General features: G+C 39.7%; 1 protein-coding gene across 7 annotated transcripts in view; it reads right to left on the bottom strand.

Annotated features, from left to right (window-relative positions):
* The window catches only part of VPS13B (vacuolar protein sorting 13 homolog B), a 431824-nt gene that overhangs the window by 11673 nt on the left and 398836 nt on the right, over positions 1–21315 (bottom strand). For 6 of the 7 annotated variants that reach the window (XM_059864515.1, XM_059864541.1, XM_059864506.1 and 3 more), the window contains exons 50-58: positions 20673–20861; positions 20088–20234; positions 18592–18866; positions 16929–17056; positions 16135–16334; positions 13539–13657; positions 11602–12416; positions 7204–7380; positions 6060–6230 (exon numbers count right to left, since the gene is read on the bottom strand). In XM_059864515.1, the coding sequence (XP_059720498.1) occupies positions 6060–6230; positions 7204–7380; positions 11602–12416; positions 13539–13657; positions 16135–16334; positions 16929–17056; positions 18592–18866; positions 20088–20234; positions 20673–20861 (2221 nt within the window). Of the gene's footprint in view, positions 1–6059; positions 6231–7203; positions 7381–11601; positions 12417–13538; positions 13658–16134; positions 16335–16928; positions 17057–18475; positions 18867–20087; positions 20235–20672; positions 20862–21315 lie in introns of those variants that run through there. The other variant, XR_009488944.1, reaches the window with a different exon arrangement.

The raw sequence follows: 21315 nt of genomic DNA, 5'->3' as shown, positions 1-21315 counted from the left end.
TACTTTTTCTGTGAAAACCATCATATTTTACTTTAATGCGCATGGGTCAAACTTTTACAAGTGACATCGTGACCTTCCCAGCTTTTAGTATCAACAGAGAACTTCAACTTAAATCTTCCTAAATGTAAACAGGTATGTGAGGTGGTACATTTCTTTGATCTTGAGTTTATGCTAGCCACTTAACCACAGACATGTCTCTAGTTGTTGTAATTTTGATAGATAAGCTATTTAGAGATTGCTACGGGTACAAGGATTGGACAAAGCCACAGCAGTCTGCCTGACCCCAGGTGCTTTGCCCAGTGAAAAGCAAGTCTGCAAGCTTCTTGGTCGGGTCTCAGTTTGCACCTGCAGCTGCAAATACCAAGATAAAACAATTATTTAAGGAGTAGGATTGAGTGTCGCCCTGGTTACTAGGCATTTTCACCTCAACCTAGACATCTTTGAAAGTTCTGCTTTGTAACTGGAAGGAAATCCAGGCATAATTCCACAGATTCGGACAATCGCAACCGAGGTATGTGGCCCCATGTGTTTACCAGCGTGACGTGCACTAGGCAGGGAGCTGCTAACTGGTTTTCAGATGGTTTTAGTTACTGTCACTGGATAAATAAAGAAATTGCTGACTTTAAACATCAAGAACTAATATTGTATTTGTGCACAGTCACTGTCCAAAGAAAAGAAGAGGATGAGAAGTAGCATACATTTCCCCAGATCCTTGTCCCTGGGATACTATCGATCAGGAATTCAGGAAACTTTCATCCCCTATAAATGCCTTCCTCTCCTCTTAAAGAGAATTCTCCCAAAATCTGTAGCACTAGCCTTTTGACAAATGTATAGTATTTCCACAGAAAATGCTGGTCTGTCTTTGAAGTGATGCCTGGTTTTAATTGAGGTCATTCACTGAAGCTGAGTGTGCAGCTGAACATTCACCTTTGGTACCACAAAGGCCACAAAGCTTTTTCCTTAATGCCATGCCATTGAAACGATACAATTTTCAATTCATTACCACTTACCAGCTGCTCCTGCTGCTTGACTAAAATAATATCTCAACACCACATTACACAATTGGGATTGTGTGTCCAGTCTTTTGTGCAACTGGGATGCATTTGAAGGCGTAAAACAATACTTGGTGTTGTGCTAAGTTACAATATTATACTATCCTGTGACCTCCTTCACCCTATCTATTGAGGTCATCCACAACAACTGCACTTTCAGAACAGAAGTTATTGCCTTATAAAATGTAATCCACCTAAGTCCTAGAACTAGTAAATTATTTACTGCAATTTACTTGAGCAAAGTTATAAGGTAATAATAAGAGCCTACTCCAAAGGACCTGTGGTATGCTCCAGGCACTGCTCGGCTAGAATTAGGCTCCAAGGACAAGGAAACAGAATGGAAACTGCTGTGACTGTGTTATATAAGAATATTTATGTAATGCCCCAAATAATCTATAGCTTAATTAGCCAGTTTTTAGTAATTCCACGCTTTCTGTTACTCTGGCATTTGAGGCATGCTCTGAACTTCTCTGTGAAGATCTCAAATCCTTTTGCAAGTCTTGTTGTTCTACCTGCAAAAAATATACCAAATGATCTTCTCTTCCTCTGTAATTCCTTATCTTGAATTACAACTCACTGCCATAACTCATTCATGTGCAGTGGCCATGCCCACAAATTACAAAATAAACTATAACCTTACTCCTTTCACTGAGGAATGGCTGGTCCTACCACCCTTGCGTGGGGACCCAGATCTGTGCAGCATGTGTGAGCAAAGGAAAAACACATAGACCAAAGCCTGAGCAACCTCAAAACCCAGCAACAGCGAGTGGTGACACACACATGAGGCTCAGGGCACTCCTCACACCAGAAACTGTGCAAAGCACATCTTCCTGTGCCCCTGTGGCTTCTTGTGTTCTGACAGAGTTCTTGGCAGGAGCACTGTGAGGGATGGACTTACCACAGAAAGTCTCTCCCCGCCAGATTTCAGTGGGGTATCAGGAAAGCAGAGCATGGAACCACATGTAGTGGTTCCTCCCTTCCCACTCTCATTCTCTCTCACATGGTGTCCCACTGCTGTCCCTGTCCTCTCCCTGTAATGTCCTTCGAACAGTATTTTTTTAATTAAATGAAACCATTCTCCATTTTTCTTTTTTTTTCCTTGCCCTAAGCATTTGATTTTATATGCATGTCCACATATGTACACACAGATTATGCATGTATAAAGAAAACCTCAATAAAATTAAACACCAAAGCAACAAAACAAAAACATATTCTTCCATTACTGGACCAAAGAGGTTCCAGCAACAACGTAACATCTGCTAAACATCAGATGGGGTGCACTCTGGTTAATACATGTTGCTCGGTAACAATAAAAAAGTTACTTTGATAGCTACAAAATTCAGATAGCTCAGAGTATATCACTGGATTACTTCAAGAAGAATTTGATTATGGGCAGCAACTGGTTCATGTGCAGACTGACAAAGTTTGGGGAACGTAGCATAGCTTACAGACCTTGGCAAAATTCGGATTGCTTGTGACAAACTCTTTCAGAGCAAGACATAATTGGAAAAAATCCCCCACTAAGAGAAACTGGCCATGTTTTGCCATGAGGCTGGAAGCTGCCCAAGCTGAAGCCATTTTGCTTCCTTTTCTCTGTTGTCTTTCAGGGCTGCTTCAAGTGTTTCACACCAAAACCAGGGCTGAAGCATAATCTCATCACAGCAAACATCACAAAAATACAGCTCAAAGAAAAAAGCACCTGTTGCCATGTATTAAGGTAGTTGCACAGTTAGTATGTGGAATAGCACCCAATTTCAGGATTAGCACTGGCTTCTGCTATCTTGTGTTGTAGATAGGCAAATACAGAATGGCCCTGACTCAGTGATAGTGTACAGCAAGAACAGCTACCACCACCTGTAATAACAAAAATCTGAGCTTCTGAAACCCAGGCTTTGCCTCCTCTACCAGGACAGTTACACCATCAGGCAATATGGGTCAATCCACTTCCCGAAAAGCACGAAGGAGTAACTGAAATGTTGAGTACTTCTGCCACTGTAAAAAATAACTTTTTTGAATAGTTGTAATCTTTTTGGTTATTCAGATATGCTCAACTTCCTAAAGGCAGCCACTTCAATACAATATTTTTCACTAGGACCAGCAGTTGAAAATACAGCTGATAGTTTCAACAGTCTCTTTTACATGCTTAAAAGTTAATATTTAAAGTTTGACCCTGTCACACAAAATGCAAAAGATAGTTCCTCAGTGGGGAGTCAATCATCTAAATATTTTACCAACAATTGCACTGCATTTTTGCCTAAACATATAAAAGAAAAAACACACCTATCATAAGCTGTTGCTTCTTTTCACGCACAAGTGTTACTAAAATGACCCAGAAATCTCCCCCAAATTAGAAAAGAAGACAACAGCTGGCCAAAGATAACAATCAAATCAAACAACACCCTGACAGTGCTTGAGTCATTTAAAATGAGACAGGACAAAGCACTTAAGAATGTACCACAGGGAACAACTTGCACTGAGGAGGAGACGAGAGTACATGATTTTGGCCCCGATTCAGCAAAGCTCTTAAGCACATGCTTAAGTGCTCTGCTGAATCAGGGCCACCGTGAGCCAGATTTTCACAGAAATCAGAAAGGCACCTCTACTTTCTGGGTAGATACCACTACATACTGGTGAACTGAGGACTCTTACATGACTTCACCTAGGCACAAAATCTACATTTGCCATTGTCTTAGGTGCCTGCATGGGTCAGATGGCTTTTACGAACATGAGCGTGCTGTGACCATCATAGAAATCTCCTTCACACTCTTCAATTTTACCGTTAGAAAACCATAGAAATTATGGCTTCATATAGTCCTGCTCTCTGCATTTCTGTGCTCATCAAACTTTTCAGCCTTGTGAAGGAAAAGAACTGCAGCTTCACTTTGTTATGTACGAAAAACCTTACGTGTTTTTAGTGTAAGCATGTTCATGTTTATTCTGAACGCGCTGGGGAAAAAAAGCAGCACAGTGATACCATCACTTCAACTACGACTGGTTTGTTTTTTTTTCCTTTTTTTTGGGAAGCCACAATCTTCTTTACACTAAATGGTCAGGACAGCAGCACCTTTCTGACATGTTTGTAGAAATTGAAACATAGGTCTATTAATAATTCAGGTCTTCACACAATTTATACGAATGCTGCTGCCTATACAGAGGAAACATGCTTTTTAAAAATCGTGTTTAATTAAAAACTGATACAATGTAAGTCGAATATTTCTAATTTCTCCCTTAGTGAGAGTTCCATACCTGTCCCATTCAGCTTTACAGTAACTGTAGCTATTTATCTGAGTGCTTCACTGACTCTGCTGCTAAGAAAAGACGTAGTTAGCAGGGAGCAATCGCTAAACAACAACAGTGGGAATAAAAACAAGACCCTAGCTTGCGGAGGAGCACTGTTTAAATGCTAATAAGAAGCTCTAAGTTTCTAACTTGAAGTCTGATTTCTTAGGAAATCAGGGGCACTGGAATTCTAGCTCTATTTTTTTGTTTTGCTTTTAAGTCGGGTGTACTGCCGTGAACCACAGAATCCTTGTGCGTGGGGAGGTGCAGGAATGGTGTATTTGTGCATGTATGTGAGGAGTTCCCAGCTTTCCTGAACAGCAAAAACTTTGCCTTGATACAGCCAAAGTGACAAAGTTTTGCTCTTTACTCCAGCTTTGCTCTATTCTCTACAGCTGATGTTTTTAGCTCTGAAGGGCTCTGATGTGTCAGTGAAGGAGATATAGACCCCATGTTACCTTGATGTTTAATTAATAACTGAGTCAAGATCACCAAACCATTTCACCAGCACATACACGCCAGGCTGACACAGTGCTTCTAAAAGTATAATCTTTCATCCAGCAACTCAACCTGACTGCCCTTAGCCCAATAAAGCAAGAGGGAAAAATAAAACCTCCTCCAAACTGCCTTTGATTTGCAACACCAGTAACAGCTTACTATTGGGACAGAGGTTACTAATATATGGAATTTCTCCTTTATGCACATTTCTCCCAGGACACTTGCTTGCCGGTTTACAGGCATTATCAAATGACAGTGCTTCACATAATCTAATGTTATTGCTTAAAATAATTCCCAGCAACTTAACCCAAACTTGTAACATTTTTACCACTTCCTCTTTGGGGCTTTCAGGGTTGCGGTTGCAAATTTAGGAGTTGTGTACACTACTGAAGATTAGGAAACAGGACAAATCCTTTCAAGCTTCAGCACTTCTAACCTTTTGCACTGGGCTGCTTTTGGTCACTTTGATCTCTAAGAGATTCATACTGTTTAATACATACTGAGGAACTCTGCCAAACAATACAGTTCTGCATTCCTTTCCTGTGTGACAAGTCGAAGTAACCTAGAAAATCCAGCCCCTTACTGCAAAACTTCTTGCAGAGAATTTTTCCGCTGCGGGTTAGTTTTCAAAATTTTAGGTGCTATTTTGAAATGGATAGAGTAATCTTCACTTCTAACCAAACCACTCGGCTGCTTGATGAATAAAATCGCACTGCATCAGGACGATCTGAGTCTCTTTGTAAAAGCAGAATTCCTCATCAAAGCTTACTTAACATCTGCACTAAGTTGAAGTGGTTTTCAAACAAACCCAAGAATCTCTGATATCTACAGTGCTGCAAAAACAAGCAGGTTCAGAAGGCATTCCTATAATTCATCGGAAAGTAAACATCAGCATGATGACGTCTTCGTGTTGAATTAGTTACAAGTCACGCCGCCCGATGCAGAATTATTCTTTTTTCCCACTTAGAGCTACATCATGTACAAGTGAAAATATCATTTCACAAAGAAAGTGCAAACCCATTCTACATCTGCAATTATTTTATCAGCAAAAATCATACACAAAAGTTAGTAAATCTTGATAAACAGTATCTAATATACATACTGTGAGGCTTTTTCACAAGAAGACACCAAATCCCCAGAATATGAAATTTTAACTCACAGTTAGAAAAGGCTAGTGAGCAGATTAGAAAACAGTATTATCACATAGATTGATATTTAATAGTACATTACCTAGAAGGCTAATGCCTAAACGAGAGAGCCCCTGTCTCAGTCCTTCTCCCAGGCTCTCTGGAAGCTGCCTTCTCCATTCTTCTTGTCTGTTGTAATGCTCCTCATCCAGTGACAGCCTATCCATATTCCGAGCAAGACTTGTTGCCAGATTGGTAATTGACGTCAGTGTACCTAAATGCATGGAGATGTACATTTGGGTCTGGATCAAAATGCTTTAATTTAAACCACGGAGACATTGTATGCCTCACTGCAATGCTGAGCTTAGGAGCAGAGCAGCAAGTCAAGTGAACAGTCACCCATGTGTAGGATGCTTTACTATTTGTTAAGCATCACCACGCTTCTGCTATGGCCCGTGTCACGCCTTTTACATTAGCCTGCCCCAGGTTTGCCTGGTCGGTGGGAACAGAAATTCATCTGAACATCCTTCTCCAGTTCCCTGACTTGTGGACGGCTAATCTAAATGGAGAGGGGGGTGATGGAAAAGTAAACAAATATTTAGAGAAGGAGCCGTGAGGCCGCGTCCTGCGGGAGGCAGGAGCGGAGGCTCGGAGCAGCCGCTGTGTCTGTGCGGCGGCTGGAGCCACGCGATGGCACTGTTTGTACAGGCTTTGCAAGGGAAAAGCTCCTCCTGTTCCCATGGCAGGCCAGCCCCACTGTCAAATCCCATCCACGTACTCACACAGTTGTGACAACTGTATCTACTTCTTTCTTTTTTTTTTTTTTTTTGAATAATAAATATGATGAGGCATCCGAGTGTAGAATTTCTGATGGCTAGCAGAAGTGCAGAACACCTTTAATACTTCTGCAGTTACCACATGAAATACTTGCTGAGTGAATATCTATTTCCCACTGGGAGGTTTAAAATTCTGAAGTTTCTGAAACATTCTCATGCACTGCAGTAAAGTGGGGATCTGTTTAGTACATGAGACATTGCATGTGAGCTTGTTACATACACTCTTAGCTTAGCTAAACGGGAACTGTTTGGTTTTTGAGCCCTGGTACCAGGAATTTCAACTGGCACTGTCAGAGCAGCACAAGACAAGGCAGGGCCAGGAGACTGAAGGATGGACAGATTTTAATGCTTAAAACTTTAACAATGCATGACAACAAAGCAGTAGTTGGAGTAATAAAGTGAAAGCTCTACCTTTGGAAATGTGTTTTACAAATGATGTTGTTCCTCTGGAAACTCCACTGACAAATGCTCCTGGGCCTCTGGTCAGCCCTTCATAGGGGAGCCTAAAGAAATCAGCTATGCCATTCCCTATGCTTCTCACCAGACTAGCTGGGCTTCCAAGAATTTCCAACGATCCAACAACCCAGCCTGTGTGGAGAAACAAGACACATGTTACAGCTGCAAAAACTGCAGAAGCAGCAGTTGTGAAAAGGTTATTCCTTAATTATCTTTTTCACACTAGAATTCATTGCATTATGAACTTCCTTTGAGCAAAACACAGGAAATAACTCATCCACTATGAATTCAGAAATGGCAATCTTTCATACTTCGTAAATCAAAGAAATCCTTTTGGCAAACTCACAAATAGCTTTAGAATTACTTCCTTCCAGGAGCTTCCCGTATTTCTGCTAAAAGTGTGTGAGGGAGGCGGATGCGAGAGCCTCACAGCTACAGAGGAATGGGACTGCATGCTCAGATGCTAGGGTTGGTTTTAGACACTATAAGGCAGCGTTGTGATTTCACATCCTTATGTGGTAGAATTGTGACAGGGAGTTTACACTGATACAATGTACTGCTTTACGGGAGTGTGCAGGTCAATTGCTTGATGGAGTGTTAGGAAAAGGGATACAGGTTTTTGACAAGTGCTTAAGAAGTTATTTTAAATCCACCCCAACCCTTCTAAGCTGATCATTTTCTTTCAGAGTGCAGTGAAAGCCAGACAAATGTCTTCTGCTCAGTACAGTTGTGTAAACAGCAATGACATCTACATGCTGATTAGGTTACTCATAGGGGAGTATTCCTTATGCATATCCCAGGAGAAGTATCTGCAGATCTGGTTTCCTATATAAACGCAGGGTTGCCAGCAGCTTGCTGGATGGCTGAGCACGCAGCAATCTGTTGCTGGAAAGCTATTTGCAGGTCTTGTCTTTCTCAGGCTGGTAGGCAGCAGATTTATTAGGGAAACAGTGCTGCATAACTCTTTTTTTGGCAGCCCAGAGAGAGCAATTTAGAAATGGCAATAAATGTGAAACAGGAACTGTTTGGTCTTTGAGCCCTGGTACCACGAATTTCAGCTGGCACTGTCAGAGCGCACAAGGTGTGACAGGGCCAGGAGACTGAAGGATGGACAGACTGGCCTCCTGCTCTCCCATGAGGGCCCCTGATCTGCACTCTGCCCTCCTCATTCCCATCTCATCATTGAAAACTCCTGCTATCCAGATGCTTTTCTTGTTTTCTTTTAACCCCTCCCAGTCATTCCTGTGGAAGGCTGAATCATGAAACCGAACAGAAGAGAAAATGTTACTCATATGAAATGAATTAATCTCATACTATCATTCTAAGCTCCCGGAAAATCTATTATTCTTGTTGAATCTGTCCCACATTTCAGTTCTGGCAGGTTGAGAACTCCAGTACTTGTCATATGAAAAGCAGGAACCAGAGTGGACATAAGAGAGAGGGTGGGATGGACTACAAAAACAAAACTCAAGTGCTACTGGCAATGCAGTGAACAGAGCAGCAACACACGTTGTGGCCCTGCTGTCCTGGAAAGGAGCATCCCCTGGCAGTCCTTTCCTGCCAGGACCAGGGGAAGCCAGAACTTCAGGCTTGGGCCTGCAATTCCCTCGCTGTAGGATTTTTAATAAATTATCTTTGCCACTGTGTGAAGTGCTGAAAAGCTGGAGGGGTGGGGGAGGTGTGTATAGACAGGAGAGATGTTCTTTCTGCTTTTTCTGATCAATATTATTGCAATAATTCCTTAGAGCCTTCCCCTCCCCCCCCCCAAATATTCTTGACATTCCTTGTCCTACACGGTGGTGTGATGGCAAGTGGCTACAGGACACTGCAGCTTAGTGCCTTGGTGCCCTGCAACATCCCCAGCAGCCACCACCAGCCTGGGACATGGGGGACTCCAACTCCATTCGCCTGCTGGGCCAGCCAGCATTTCAGGAATGTAAAACATAAAAACCAGGAATGAAAACAGTTAAACACAAAACTGAGGGGTTGCCTGGTATGCCAGGTGTGGTGTGCTGTAATCTGTCAGGTTTGAGAAGCTCTGGGTGGATCATGCTCACCCTGGAAGAGCGTATGGGAATAATGTACAACCTGGAGCATGGGTGACCCTCCCTGGCTAATGCTCAGAGCAAAGCCAATGGCTCCTCACTGCCAGCTTGGACCACCCAACCCAGGCAAGAAGGCCTGGGAGTAAGTCAGGAATAGGAGAATGAGGAACCAGGAACAATCCCTCCATTCACAAGCTCTGGGTGGCATTTTACTTTGCAGAATACAGTATCATGTCAGGTCATCATTTCCCACTTATGCATAGTAATTATATCCACTGACATGAAATGAATATGACTGTGTTAGCAGAGAGCCACTGAATTTTCTTTATAGGCAATTATAGGGTTAGATGTGGTACCAGTGATATTTTTGATTAGAATTTTATTTACTTTTATATAGGGACAACTTGATTAGAAAAGGAGATTTCCATTGCAGGTTTGGCTGATTTGAGATAAGCAGTGCTAACCAGCATATTTGAACAGAGCTCTCCAGCCCCATCCATGGCTTTAATGGATTCTGACCACTCCTTTGCAACACACAGGGCAACCTGATGCACCCCCTTCAGCAAGCTTTGGGGCAAATCCTGCTCCCTCCCACAGGTCAGCAGTGGTCCTGCACACAGCTAAGGGCAAAAGAGTGTATATCCCTGAGTATAAGGTATGGCTGTATGGGGCAGGCTGTCTGTGCAGATGCTACCAATGATTTATGCGTGAAACAGTGGTGAGCAGAAGGGGGTCAAGCAACCCATATTACAGATTAATGTAGTTAAAATGCAGGAGCATGAGGTCCTCTGCCATAAGAGACCAACCATGCAAATGGTGAGAAAAAAACCTCAGGGTTTGCAGATCATATAAAGCTTTTTGCTTGATTTTTTCCTTCCTTTTTTACTTTGTTGACACAGTCAGCTCTTTTGACAAGTGTCACAAAGTCTTCAATATAAACCATTTTCATTGCTAAACCAAACATTAATCAGCACAATTCACTATTTTCTATCATGGTGACACCTTTCAAACAATACATTTTAGTTTTAGTACTTCCAGTGGGAGTTAAGTATATATGCATATGTATTTTCCTAAAGAGAAGTTCCACCAAAGCAAACTTTAGTTCTTAATACTTAAATCTGCTTGATTTCAGATACATCACTGATCCCAGAGCATTTACACTGTGGACCATATTTGGCTACAGTTTCACTCTTAATTACCAAGCAACTAGATCTGCCCTTCTGTTCTATGAGATTTAACTACAGAACAAATCGAAACAAGTAGCAAAAAGAAAAGCCTGCAAATTTTGCAAGCATAATATTGCAAGAAAATAATGAACTGGTACACTGTTCTGGTGCAAAACTGTGCACGCTGTTGTCACAATCAGCAGTGCAAGTCAGGTATGCACACAGTGAAACACAATGTCAGCATCTATAAACAGATGAAATACATGTGTACAGTTTTGGAAAGCGTGCACAGAAGTTAGGTTGCAGCTATGCTTCCAGTCCAAATGGAAGCATTAGGATCTCAGAAAATCTGACTATTACTGTTGCAGGAAAATAAATCACACGTTTCAGTGTGGACTGTGTTACTTGTGTGTGCTCATGGAGGAGCTTCCTTCTGTCTCAGGCACAAATTCTGTGCTGCACCAAGACACATCAGAGGTCAGATTTCATTACTTCTACATTAGTATTTATGGAAAACAAAATGTACCTGATAACTTAAAAAGACTAATTGCTTGCTATTGATCCTATATAGAAAAAGTTACTAACAGAAAACTTCATAGTTCTTGGATCAAAGGACAACAAACATCTGTGTGCCAGTTTAGATCGAAGGCTGTATGAAGAAAGACAGATTCCTAATCATAAACTGCAGCCAAAAGGAGTTTTAACAACAAAACAACATTCAGGCCTATAATTTACTTCTGAATGCAGAGCAACATGCTGAATAATTTGATTAAACACTGTTTTGGGAAGTTTATGTAAGGAATGTGGGTTGATTCTGACTAGTGCTATAATATAAAATGACAAAACCTAAGCCAGCTAGAACACATTTTTATGCTGTGTTCAGGGTTTCAGGTGGCTAAAGCCTTCAGGTGGCTGGCTAATGTTTAGCACAATGTTACAAATCTTCACTGGTGTCTGCTCAGCTACTTTATCTCCCTTCTTTTGTAAGACAGGACAGGAATTGTGTCTGAAAGTATCATTATCAAACAATGTCTAAGGAGAACAAAAATCATACTGCTAACATCCAGGGTACTCATCTTGAGTGACAGTCACAGAATCCTGGTACCCAATGAAAATGCTGCTTGTTAAGGAAAAGCACTGACCTGCTCTGAAAAGGGCTCCAGCAGCGTAATGCATGGCCAGGGCATGGACAAGCTGCCTGGCCGTGGTGAAGATGGGTCCTCGCTCAAACACAGAGAAGGAGAGAGGGGTGTGGTCTGAGGCTATATACAGTTTCAATGAAGCATGAATACTGACAAGGAGATTAACAGGTTGTATTTTTAATCTTCTGAGCTTCACTGGCTTGACTAAAGCTCTTGCATGCTCTCTCACTTGTTCAGGCACTATCAGGATAGTATCTGAAGCACTGTTGGATTTACAAGCAGTTTTGTTTTCTGGAAGATACGTATCAAACAAAGTCTTAATGTAGTAAACAAAGGTGTCTTCCACATACAGCCTAGCTGGTCTGAGCTCAAAGCTGAAGTCATTCACGTGAAATGTGGAATTCTCTTCTTCAGAAAAAGCAATACAGAGTTTAATAAAGCAGTTTTCCTTATAGCTTTCCAAATCTTTGTTACAAACAATGAGGTTGTTCATTCTTGACCACTGCGCGGTTTCAGTTTTCTCTTCTTGGCACAGCAGGACTGCAAAATGGAAATTGGATTTGCTGTACAACTGATTGTCCAGTTGCAAGTCTTCACAATACACTTGGAGACTATGAAACTGTGGGAGGCCTTCCACAGAGTCCTGCTGGAACTCCTGTGACAGGGAGCTGGTGGCTGGGGCCATATGGAGGAAAACATTGTCTGCTGTGAGACGCAGGAGTTCAGATGACACTTTGTGGTTTGTAATATCATCAAATGCAGCAAGACTTAACTGACTGATGAACATTTTCAGTGACAGAGTCTGCTCTTGGCTTCTAGACAGGAGGGAAAAGAAGTTTTATTACTTCCTGTCTTTTGAGCTCACCTGGCATCTTGCTTGCTCAAAGATGTGGGAAACTCATTGTGCAAGTCCTGCTAACATTACTGGGATTTGGCAACCTTAATCACCACAGTGAGTACCACCCAGGAGGTCTTCTAAGAAACAGGACAGTATAGATCAATACCAGGGTTGTCTTTTTCATTCAGGATAGTTTGGACAGGAATATCTCTATCTACACAGTAATTCCCTATTATATTTTAGAGAGACAGATATTAAAACACATCACAGATACAATTTTCTGATGATTAATGTACAGCCTCAGATGTTTCAGTGAAGGTTACTGTTACAGATAATCATTTCACATCACACCCAGTGAGTGCCCTCCAATGAAGCCACTGCAGTATTTTTATACTGATGGCATTGAGGGCCTCCCCCCGCAATGTAAACTGCCCACTGCCAAGTTTAACTAGCAAATGGACTATCAGGTATTGCTGATGACCTGTTGCTTGAGGATTAATACTTAATTACAATGCAAATAAAAACAGTACAACAAATTCCACTCTAATTGTAACAGGATTGCTGGAGGCCAAGAAGCATTCTGCAGCTTAGAAATAAGTAGTATTATAATTGCACTTGAATGAAGCTGAGGACCAGATTCTGGTGTATTATGGAAGTGGAGAAATCTTCTAAAGAAGGGTGTTATAATCAAGCATGATTAATTACTAACTGTAAGGCTATTTCTACAGCTCTTGCATATTAAATCTTTGGGAGCTTGTAAGATTACAGATGGCAGAACCTGGCTAAATAAATTTTAAACTGATGAAAACACTCAAAATTAATTACGATGGAAATAGTCTATTTTTTAAAAATGAACAACCCAGGTCCTCTTTTATACCAGTCATCTAATGTTTACCCTAAAGTGACACAACTTTTGATGTTAGATTGTCCTTTTTAACTGTGATTTACAAAGCCATATGGTCTTAACATGTGTTACAGAGCACGCAGCAGTATTAAACAAAACAAACAGTTAACTTAAAGTTTCTAAGTCAGTTAACACTTAGAAAGCTGACTGAGCTCCCAGCAATGCTTTTATTCATCTTTTATGTGCTTCATGTACCTGCTGAGGTTGATACCATCAGGTCCTGCTCTTCCTTCTGGCGCCAAGGTTATGACTATTGTTCCACAGTGATGGGTGATGTCCACATAAACACAGCCAAAGCCAGTTAAGAACACAATCTAAAGAAGAGGGTTAAAAACATATGGAATGTAACCAAAATCACTATTTTTAATGTCATAAATTAAATGAATGTTATTAATCTTTTACTCAAATCAGGATACTATTCAAGAAAAAAGTCATATTTCAGTGATTCAGAAAATAGCTGCTCTGATACTTTAAATATTTCAGTTATTCAGGGAGATGCAATTTGCATCTCATCATTCAACTGCATAACTGAATACATTTTAATAGGACACTTCTCCAGAAAAAAAGCAAGATGTGCTGGGGAGGGTAGAGTTTATATGAGAAGAATCAAGAGGAAATTTTAATTTGTGATTTTGCATTAAGCAAAAAAGGCATTTTCCTGGAGCTCTAAAAAAATCCCACTTTCTCCTCTAGAAAATAAACCCTAAACTAACATGTTGCTATGCCCTATCTGAGAGCTGGGTGGATGAATGGCTGATAGCATCATGTAAAACACATGAAGACTGAAAAGTAACTAACATTTTGGATCCATGATAACTTGCATTAACAACTCAAGATTGAACACATTATTAAGCCATTTAAACTGGTTTGTGAGAACACCTTCACAGGCAAGGTGCCAGCACAAGAAAATGGCAAAAATCTACTGGAAAGCAAAAAACTAAAAAGGTAGAAAAAATGGGAATTTGACAGGAGGTTTGTGTCTTACAGGTGTACAAATGTTCATTCTGGACAAGTTGTCTTTAGGAATATCCTACTTAGAGAAGTGATGTACTGCTTTTGGAGCTTAATTCTGCAATATTGCCATGCAAGTTTTGTGTTTCTCCAGAATATAAAAGATTAGGATCTTTTAAAGGTTTGGAAAATTCACAGCAGTCCTTGTTAGAGCAAGCTGGCTCTTCTTGTAAGGTTACTATCAACACATCTGTTTGCAGATTGCAATGACAGAAGTTATAATATAATGGAACGCAAACTTGAGAAATAACACAAAGGTATTGGGCTAGCACAGGTAAAACAAACAGCTATTTCTCTTGAAGAATCTTTACTGCTGTTAAGAAGTCACCAGAAGCAAAAACAATTAGAAGTTTAGTAGGATCAGCACTTAAACTGATTGTTAGGCTATTCATAATGACCTTGTACAGACAATTAAATTTCATTAATCAAATTTCTTATTCTTCTGACAATTACATATAAGAGAATTTCTACTTTTGACATGTCAGTTTTAATCCTTTGCTTGTCTGGAAGAGACTCACAGTCCTAACATGGAACTGGAGAAAAAAGGACATGTACAGAATTTTCAAAACTCTAATCATTCTAAATAAACATGACTGATCTTGAAGATTGGTAATTTTAAATTCCAGTTTCAGATGATTCTGAGGATAAATACTTCAATATTTATTAAGGTATTAGTTTTAAGTAATTTTAAATTTACTTTCTAATGGAAAAAGAAGTACCTATCTGTGACTACATAGAAGAAATACAAATGACCTAAGATCCTTTAAATCCCAGTTATTTCACAACCTGAACTGAATAGTATGTGACACTACTAGTATATTCCTTATTCACTTACATTCATTGTTTTCAAAGAGAAAGATATAGACTTAGAAATCCTGGGAAAATTGTCAACACGTACATCCTAAAACTTCAATAACAGAAGGCTATACTCTTTTGGAGAGCTGTTCAAGTAGACAATGATCCCCAAATGTTGTCTTAGCATCTAATTCCTCCTAGGAGCCAGATACTTATAAGGAACCCTGGTCTGGCATAACATTAATGACTGAAATTCGAAACCTTGCATTGCTTGACTGGCTTGCTGGATGGAACTGAACTACTTGCTATATAACATAACACTCAATAATCAAGAGCATTTTGTGATTTGTGCCCAGGGAAAACATCTGAAACTAGTATTTCTTTCAAAGAGCCAAGCAGTTTATGTTTATTCCATGTAAACTAATGACTTCAAAGATGGAAAAAAATTCCCAGCAAAAAGAATTACTCCAGTCAAGGAAGCTTTCATTTACCTCAAGATCCAGAGAAAAATAACAGAAGGCAAGAAAAGGGAGGGGTTGTTTTGTTTTAGAAAGACATGAGTAGCTTCTGTAAAGACACAGAGGGAGAATGACCGTGATGATTCCTACAAGATATTAAGATAATTATCCCGTGATAATTAAGTCACCAAATTTTCCTGGATCCTGTGGCATTCTTTGCTTACAGAGCCCAGAAATTTTCAAGACTGATTTTTCCAGGCAACACCAGGTTAATTAAAAAATGAAAAAAATCAGTGTTATAAAGCCTCTACGTTCAATCTAGCGTTTTTCAAAAAGACACAGTAGAGAAGATAGTCTGTGTTCTAAACTTCCACAGGAAGGGGCTCAGTTAGGCCAGAGAGCTCCCAGGAGTTAAATAAAACCCCTTAAACCAACAGAAAGGATACATTTATTGCAGAGGAACAATGTGCAGGTCAGAAAGACAACCATTTATGGTGTGAACAAGGAAGTAATGTATAATGATTTACTTGTGTTCCTTGGTTGTTGATGTCCACAACATCACTCCATTCATTTACTAATTCATCGGCTGACACCACTTTCAGGAGAATACTGGGCAATAAATCTCTTGTTTTGCAATCTGGATAGCTGGAGATTTGATGGTAAAGTTCATGATGAACCGAACATTCAGCTGGAATCTTTCTACAGTAAACTTCAAACTTGGGTGTATCTGAAATGTTATAAAATATACAATATCAGAGCCTTCTAAAACCTGGACGAAATCAAAACTCATCCAATGCTTGCTCAAATGAGAAAGTTTCTGTCTGAAATATTCCTAATAAATTAAAACATTGCTTCTCTATTACTTAGAATATTTTATGTTTGGATTTTTTCCTTTTCTCTTTTTATTTCATAAAGTTTTACAGAAATAATATTCTGCTGATCATTACAAGAATTTACTGTAACCAGACTTTTGACAATATGTTTTGTTACATTTGCAAATTTGAGAAAATAGAAATGTTCCATGGATTGAATTGATGTCAGCAAAACTCCACTGCCTATGGATTTCCTACAGCTGGGTCACCTTGACAGCTGGAACCAGGGAGACCCAAAGGCCCAGAGACAAATATTTAGGTTCATACTCCCGACCTCCCAATTAGCTCCAACAGCTTCCAGAGTCTCTCACTTTGAGACAGAGCTTCATGAAGGCATCAAGTTCTCGCTATAACCAAAACACCCACTGAACTCAATTTTGGACTGGAGAGACAGTGAGATAAGTTATACTACAACAGTGCACTGTTTCTAATTATTGCATAGTACCTACCTTTGAAATTCTCTTTCACAAGCAATGGAATGGAGCACTTATTGTGGATAATTATGCGAGGACTAGGATCTTCTGTAAGTGTTAGGTACGTCACGCCAAGATGCTCTTGATAAGTCAGTGCTATAGCTCTAAAACAGAAGCAGATATATTGGATTATGCCTGTTTTGGATGAAATCTTTACATATTATTACCCTGAACAATTAAAAGCATTCAAAACTAGCATCTGTAAGATTCTTTATTATCAAGTTCCAAGTCCATAGATATTTATCTATATTTAGGCAAGTACACATCTCCACTTCAACAGAAGATCACGTGGAAATAGCCTAAAAAACATGAGAGAAGAAATTGCTTCATGGAGAGTACCCATGAGTTAAACTGAACATGTGTGTCTACAAGATGAGAGCCCTAGCCAGCAGAGACTTATATTAAATTAAAACCATGAGATTGTAGGCCCAAATTTCCAACATAAATCTTTAAAATTTTCCAGAAGAATTTGCATAGATACTTCTCTGGTACACATGAAAGGTATTTGAACAAATCTAAATGACTGCTCCCCTGGAATGATCCTCAATGCTATTGCTCTTTTAAATGTTAATGTAATGGATCATCACTACATTGGTTTCCAAAATGAGATTAAATGAATTTAGTTGTACTCGATAGCTACATAAAATATCTTCATGCATAAATATACAGTCTGTTTTTTTTTCTTGAGCAAATTTATTGGCTACTGCTAAAAACCCTTAACCTCATGATGATTTTAAAAAATCCCAAATCTGAGAAACTGATTAGGAACATGGGATTCTCTGTGCCTGTGCCTGTGGCAGAATGATAAGGAATCCTTCCCTTATTGTTTCCATTACATTTTTTAAAATTTGAAGTCTGTGTGAGAATCTTTAGTATCCAAAATGATGCCTCTTCGACTCAGCAGATGAACTGTGTGAGGGTTTGAATAATATCAAGCACTTCAGGGAAGAGAAAGATCACATCTCTGGTAATATATACTGATGTAGCTTCTCTAATTTCAGCAGATTGTTTCTTGTTTGTACCAGTATGAGCATGAATAGATTCAGATATCAGGTTCAAGAAATGAAGCTGCTCATCTGACAAGTCACTGGAGTGCTATTTTTAACTAGCTGGTTCCATAAGTTTGTAAATAGAATGTACAACTGCACAGTTCAAGCTTTAAAACTTGAAATTTTTCCTTGCTGTAATATCAAAATAGTTTCATCCCTTTTGTCTTTTCTTCTTTATCCTCTTATTATGCTTACAAAAATATATGTATACCATTTATAAAGAAAACCTAAATTTTTGTCTTGTATTGTTACACACTGTCCTTGAACTCTTAAATTGTCATTCACAAATTAAAAAAAACACCTTAATTCCCCAATATAAGCTTTTCATGCTCTTATTGGCATGCATAGAAAAAATAGCAGGCCATACATTCTAAAAAGTGTACAGCTTGTACATGGTCAATTCACTAAACCATTCACAATAAAGGCATCAAAACCATCAGAAGGTAACAATCTTTAAATTAAAGTAAGACTTGCCTTTACATATGGGGGGCATGTGTAACTTTTGGCTTTTGCATTACTCTCTTATGGTTTCTGACTAGCTGAGGCTTGACAGCAACAAGCCAAGTTCGCTGTTGGAGAGCGCCCAGTACCTGGTGCAGAATCCGCTTTCGGCGCGTGCGCCCGTGGGCACCGCCACGCTCTGCCTCGCCAGCTCCGCGCTGACCACGGCCGGGAGGCTCCACAGCTGGCGGCTGCCGGCGCCGCTGAAGCTCAGCAGCAGGCGCCTGTCCCCCAGGGACGCCCCCGCCGCCGAGGCACCCGGCTCCCACAGCAGGTCCCAGCAGGGCACGGCGCTCAGCGCCTCAGCGCAGCCTGCCCCGGCCGGGCCGACGCTGAACACCGTGCTGTCGGGGCAGTGGAAGTCCTGGAAATGAAAAAGGGGGTGGTAGCATGGTATGCTGGCTCCTAGAAGGAGGTTTACTCATGTTGATTTCGCACAGAACACTCTCAAGTAGCAAATGACCACAACTAACTAAAAGTTGCACTAAGTGCGTTGCATTAAAGGCTACTTGGCCAAATTCTGCCTTTGGGTATAGGTTTGTAGCACAGCAATCTGGGGGTCCTGAGCAACTGGCTCCAGTGGAAGATGTCTCTGCCCATGCTAAGGGGTTTGGAACTAGATGATCTTTAAGGTTCCTTTTAACCCAAGCCTTTCTGTGATTCTCTAATTCTGTGATCTACAGTCGGCTCTCAGTAGCACAACATAGCTCTACCAAAATCAAGTTACATTCCTGTAACACAAATGTGTGAACAAAATCCATTAAGGGTTACAAAAATGAGAATGGATTTTAGCCACAGCATTCTCCCAATTCCCTATATTTAGACTGCCACAAAATGTGCGATGCACAACTGTAGATACTGATGTGAAGAAAACTAAAGCAGAAGGAAAACAATACAGAAACAGGAACTTTAAAAATTTGTTCATCTGCCAGCTCTTCTATTAAGTGGGACCCTAAGAATTCTTTCCACATATTTTACTATAAATGTAATCTTCAATAAATATGTATAAATGGTTGATTAAAATATATTGACCATGCATACATTTTAGTTCCTGCAAGCTAGTCCTTAAATATTCTGTGAGATTATTAGAAAACTGATATTCACAATTTGATGCAGTCTATGAAATACATAAACTTTGGGCACATCTCTAGTTCTGCAGCTTTGCTCAGATAACTGGAATCTTCCCAAAAGTATAACAAAAAGTTTTCAGCCTGCCAGGCCAATATACCTCTTTTACACACAAACTCAGTAAAAATTCTGAGAACATTTTCAACAGCTACTACGGATTACGCTGCCTATTTTACTGAAATGGCCATTAGTGCCTGAACAGATGGAGAACAGGCAGAACTAATTCTGCAATGTGCAAGAATTTGCTGCTTGCACAGATTTCTGAGCACAGTTAATTACTGGAGTTGAATTTACCCCAGGATTCAGTATTCTAAATGATATAAATTACTTTATGATTATTATGTCTAAAGATTTCGGTTCCAAGCTCTGCTATATGCGGCTCATCTAAACACAACTGCAGATACAAACAACCATTTTCTAGAGATGACAAACAAAACCAGTATCTACAGCGCTTTACCTCTTCTCCTGAGTGGGATTTGGAAGTAAAAAGCTGTGGCCTATAATAGATTTGATATGATGTATCATTGATTATTGTCGTCTTATCTTCTATCTGTAGAATTTGTATACCTTGTCGAACCATGGAAGAAATGCAGAATTCACACAACTGTAAGATAATGAAATTGTGATGAAATGAAAATTTTGATTAAGTCACACTAAAGGACAAAAGGTAGTGAAATGTAGCAATAGAGGTGCTGTTCTCTTTCTAATTAAAGAAATCCTCTCTATATTCATGCACTTCGTAACTGGAGCCACATCACGTACTTTTGAAGTTGCATCTGTCAATGTTATCCAAACAAGATTGAAAATTCATTAATTCTTTTTCCAGGAGATATTGTATTATCTTTATGGGTTGCACAGTATGTTTTTGGCAATCTAATTATTTAAATTATATTTCATACATTGTTTATACTCTCTTTATGTTGGACATATATTAACATAATGAGGGAGAAGCTTTCACACCGCATACATTTGATTGTTTTATCTGCTATATGACTTTGTTTTTACATGATAAAGTTACAAATCATTATAATTTTCTTCTAACCTTTTGATGACCTGGAAAAGCACCAAGTTTAATTTCAGCTTCAACGAAACCTTCTTCATCCAATGTCACTACTTCTCCATTATCGGCATCCTTCCATTTTGGGGAGGTCACATTATGAACCAGTTTAATTGCCACTGATTTGTGCACAGTATTAGTGTTTGCCCAGTATATTCCAACCTGAAAAGCTTCCTGCAAGTCATAAAAGGACTGATTGTCAGTGGTTCACAATTTGATACATTTCTACTACACTTCTAAATGCAGTTTCCAGTAGGCAGTGAATACAATTTCTTGCCCTTCTCCCTCTGATTCTTTCTATGTAGTACAAGGATAGATGAAAACAAAAGGTGGATAAAGAACTTATCTTCACAGGGGATCAAGGACATAGTCTACACTGTGTGTTACTAGGCAGACCTTTTGTTTATTAATAGACATACATGGGAGGGAAAAAGATGAGAAAAAAAAAGAATAAAGAGGAACTATCAGATTGCTCAACTGGAATTAACAAGCTACTGTGTCAAATCACCTTAAATATTTCAAAACTAAAGAATATCAGAGTTACAATTAAAAAAAAACATGCACAACCAAGACATGTGGGAAGATCTGTTACTGAATTAAGGAAGAGAGGCATTCTAAAAAAAAAAAA

The sequence above is a fragment of the Haemorhous mexicanus genome, chromosome 1 (genome assembly GCF_027477595.1).
Source record: "Haemorhous mexicanus isolate bHaeMex1 chromosome 1, bHaeMex1.pri, whole genome shotgun sequence".
NCBI lineage: Eukaryota > Metazoa > Chordata > Aves > Passeriformes > Fringillidae > Haemorhous > Haemorhous mexicanus.
Note: the sequence above shows the minus strand (reverse complement) of the source record. Positions and strands in the feature narration are given on the sequence as shown.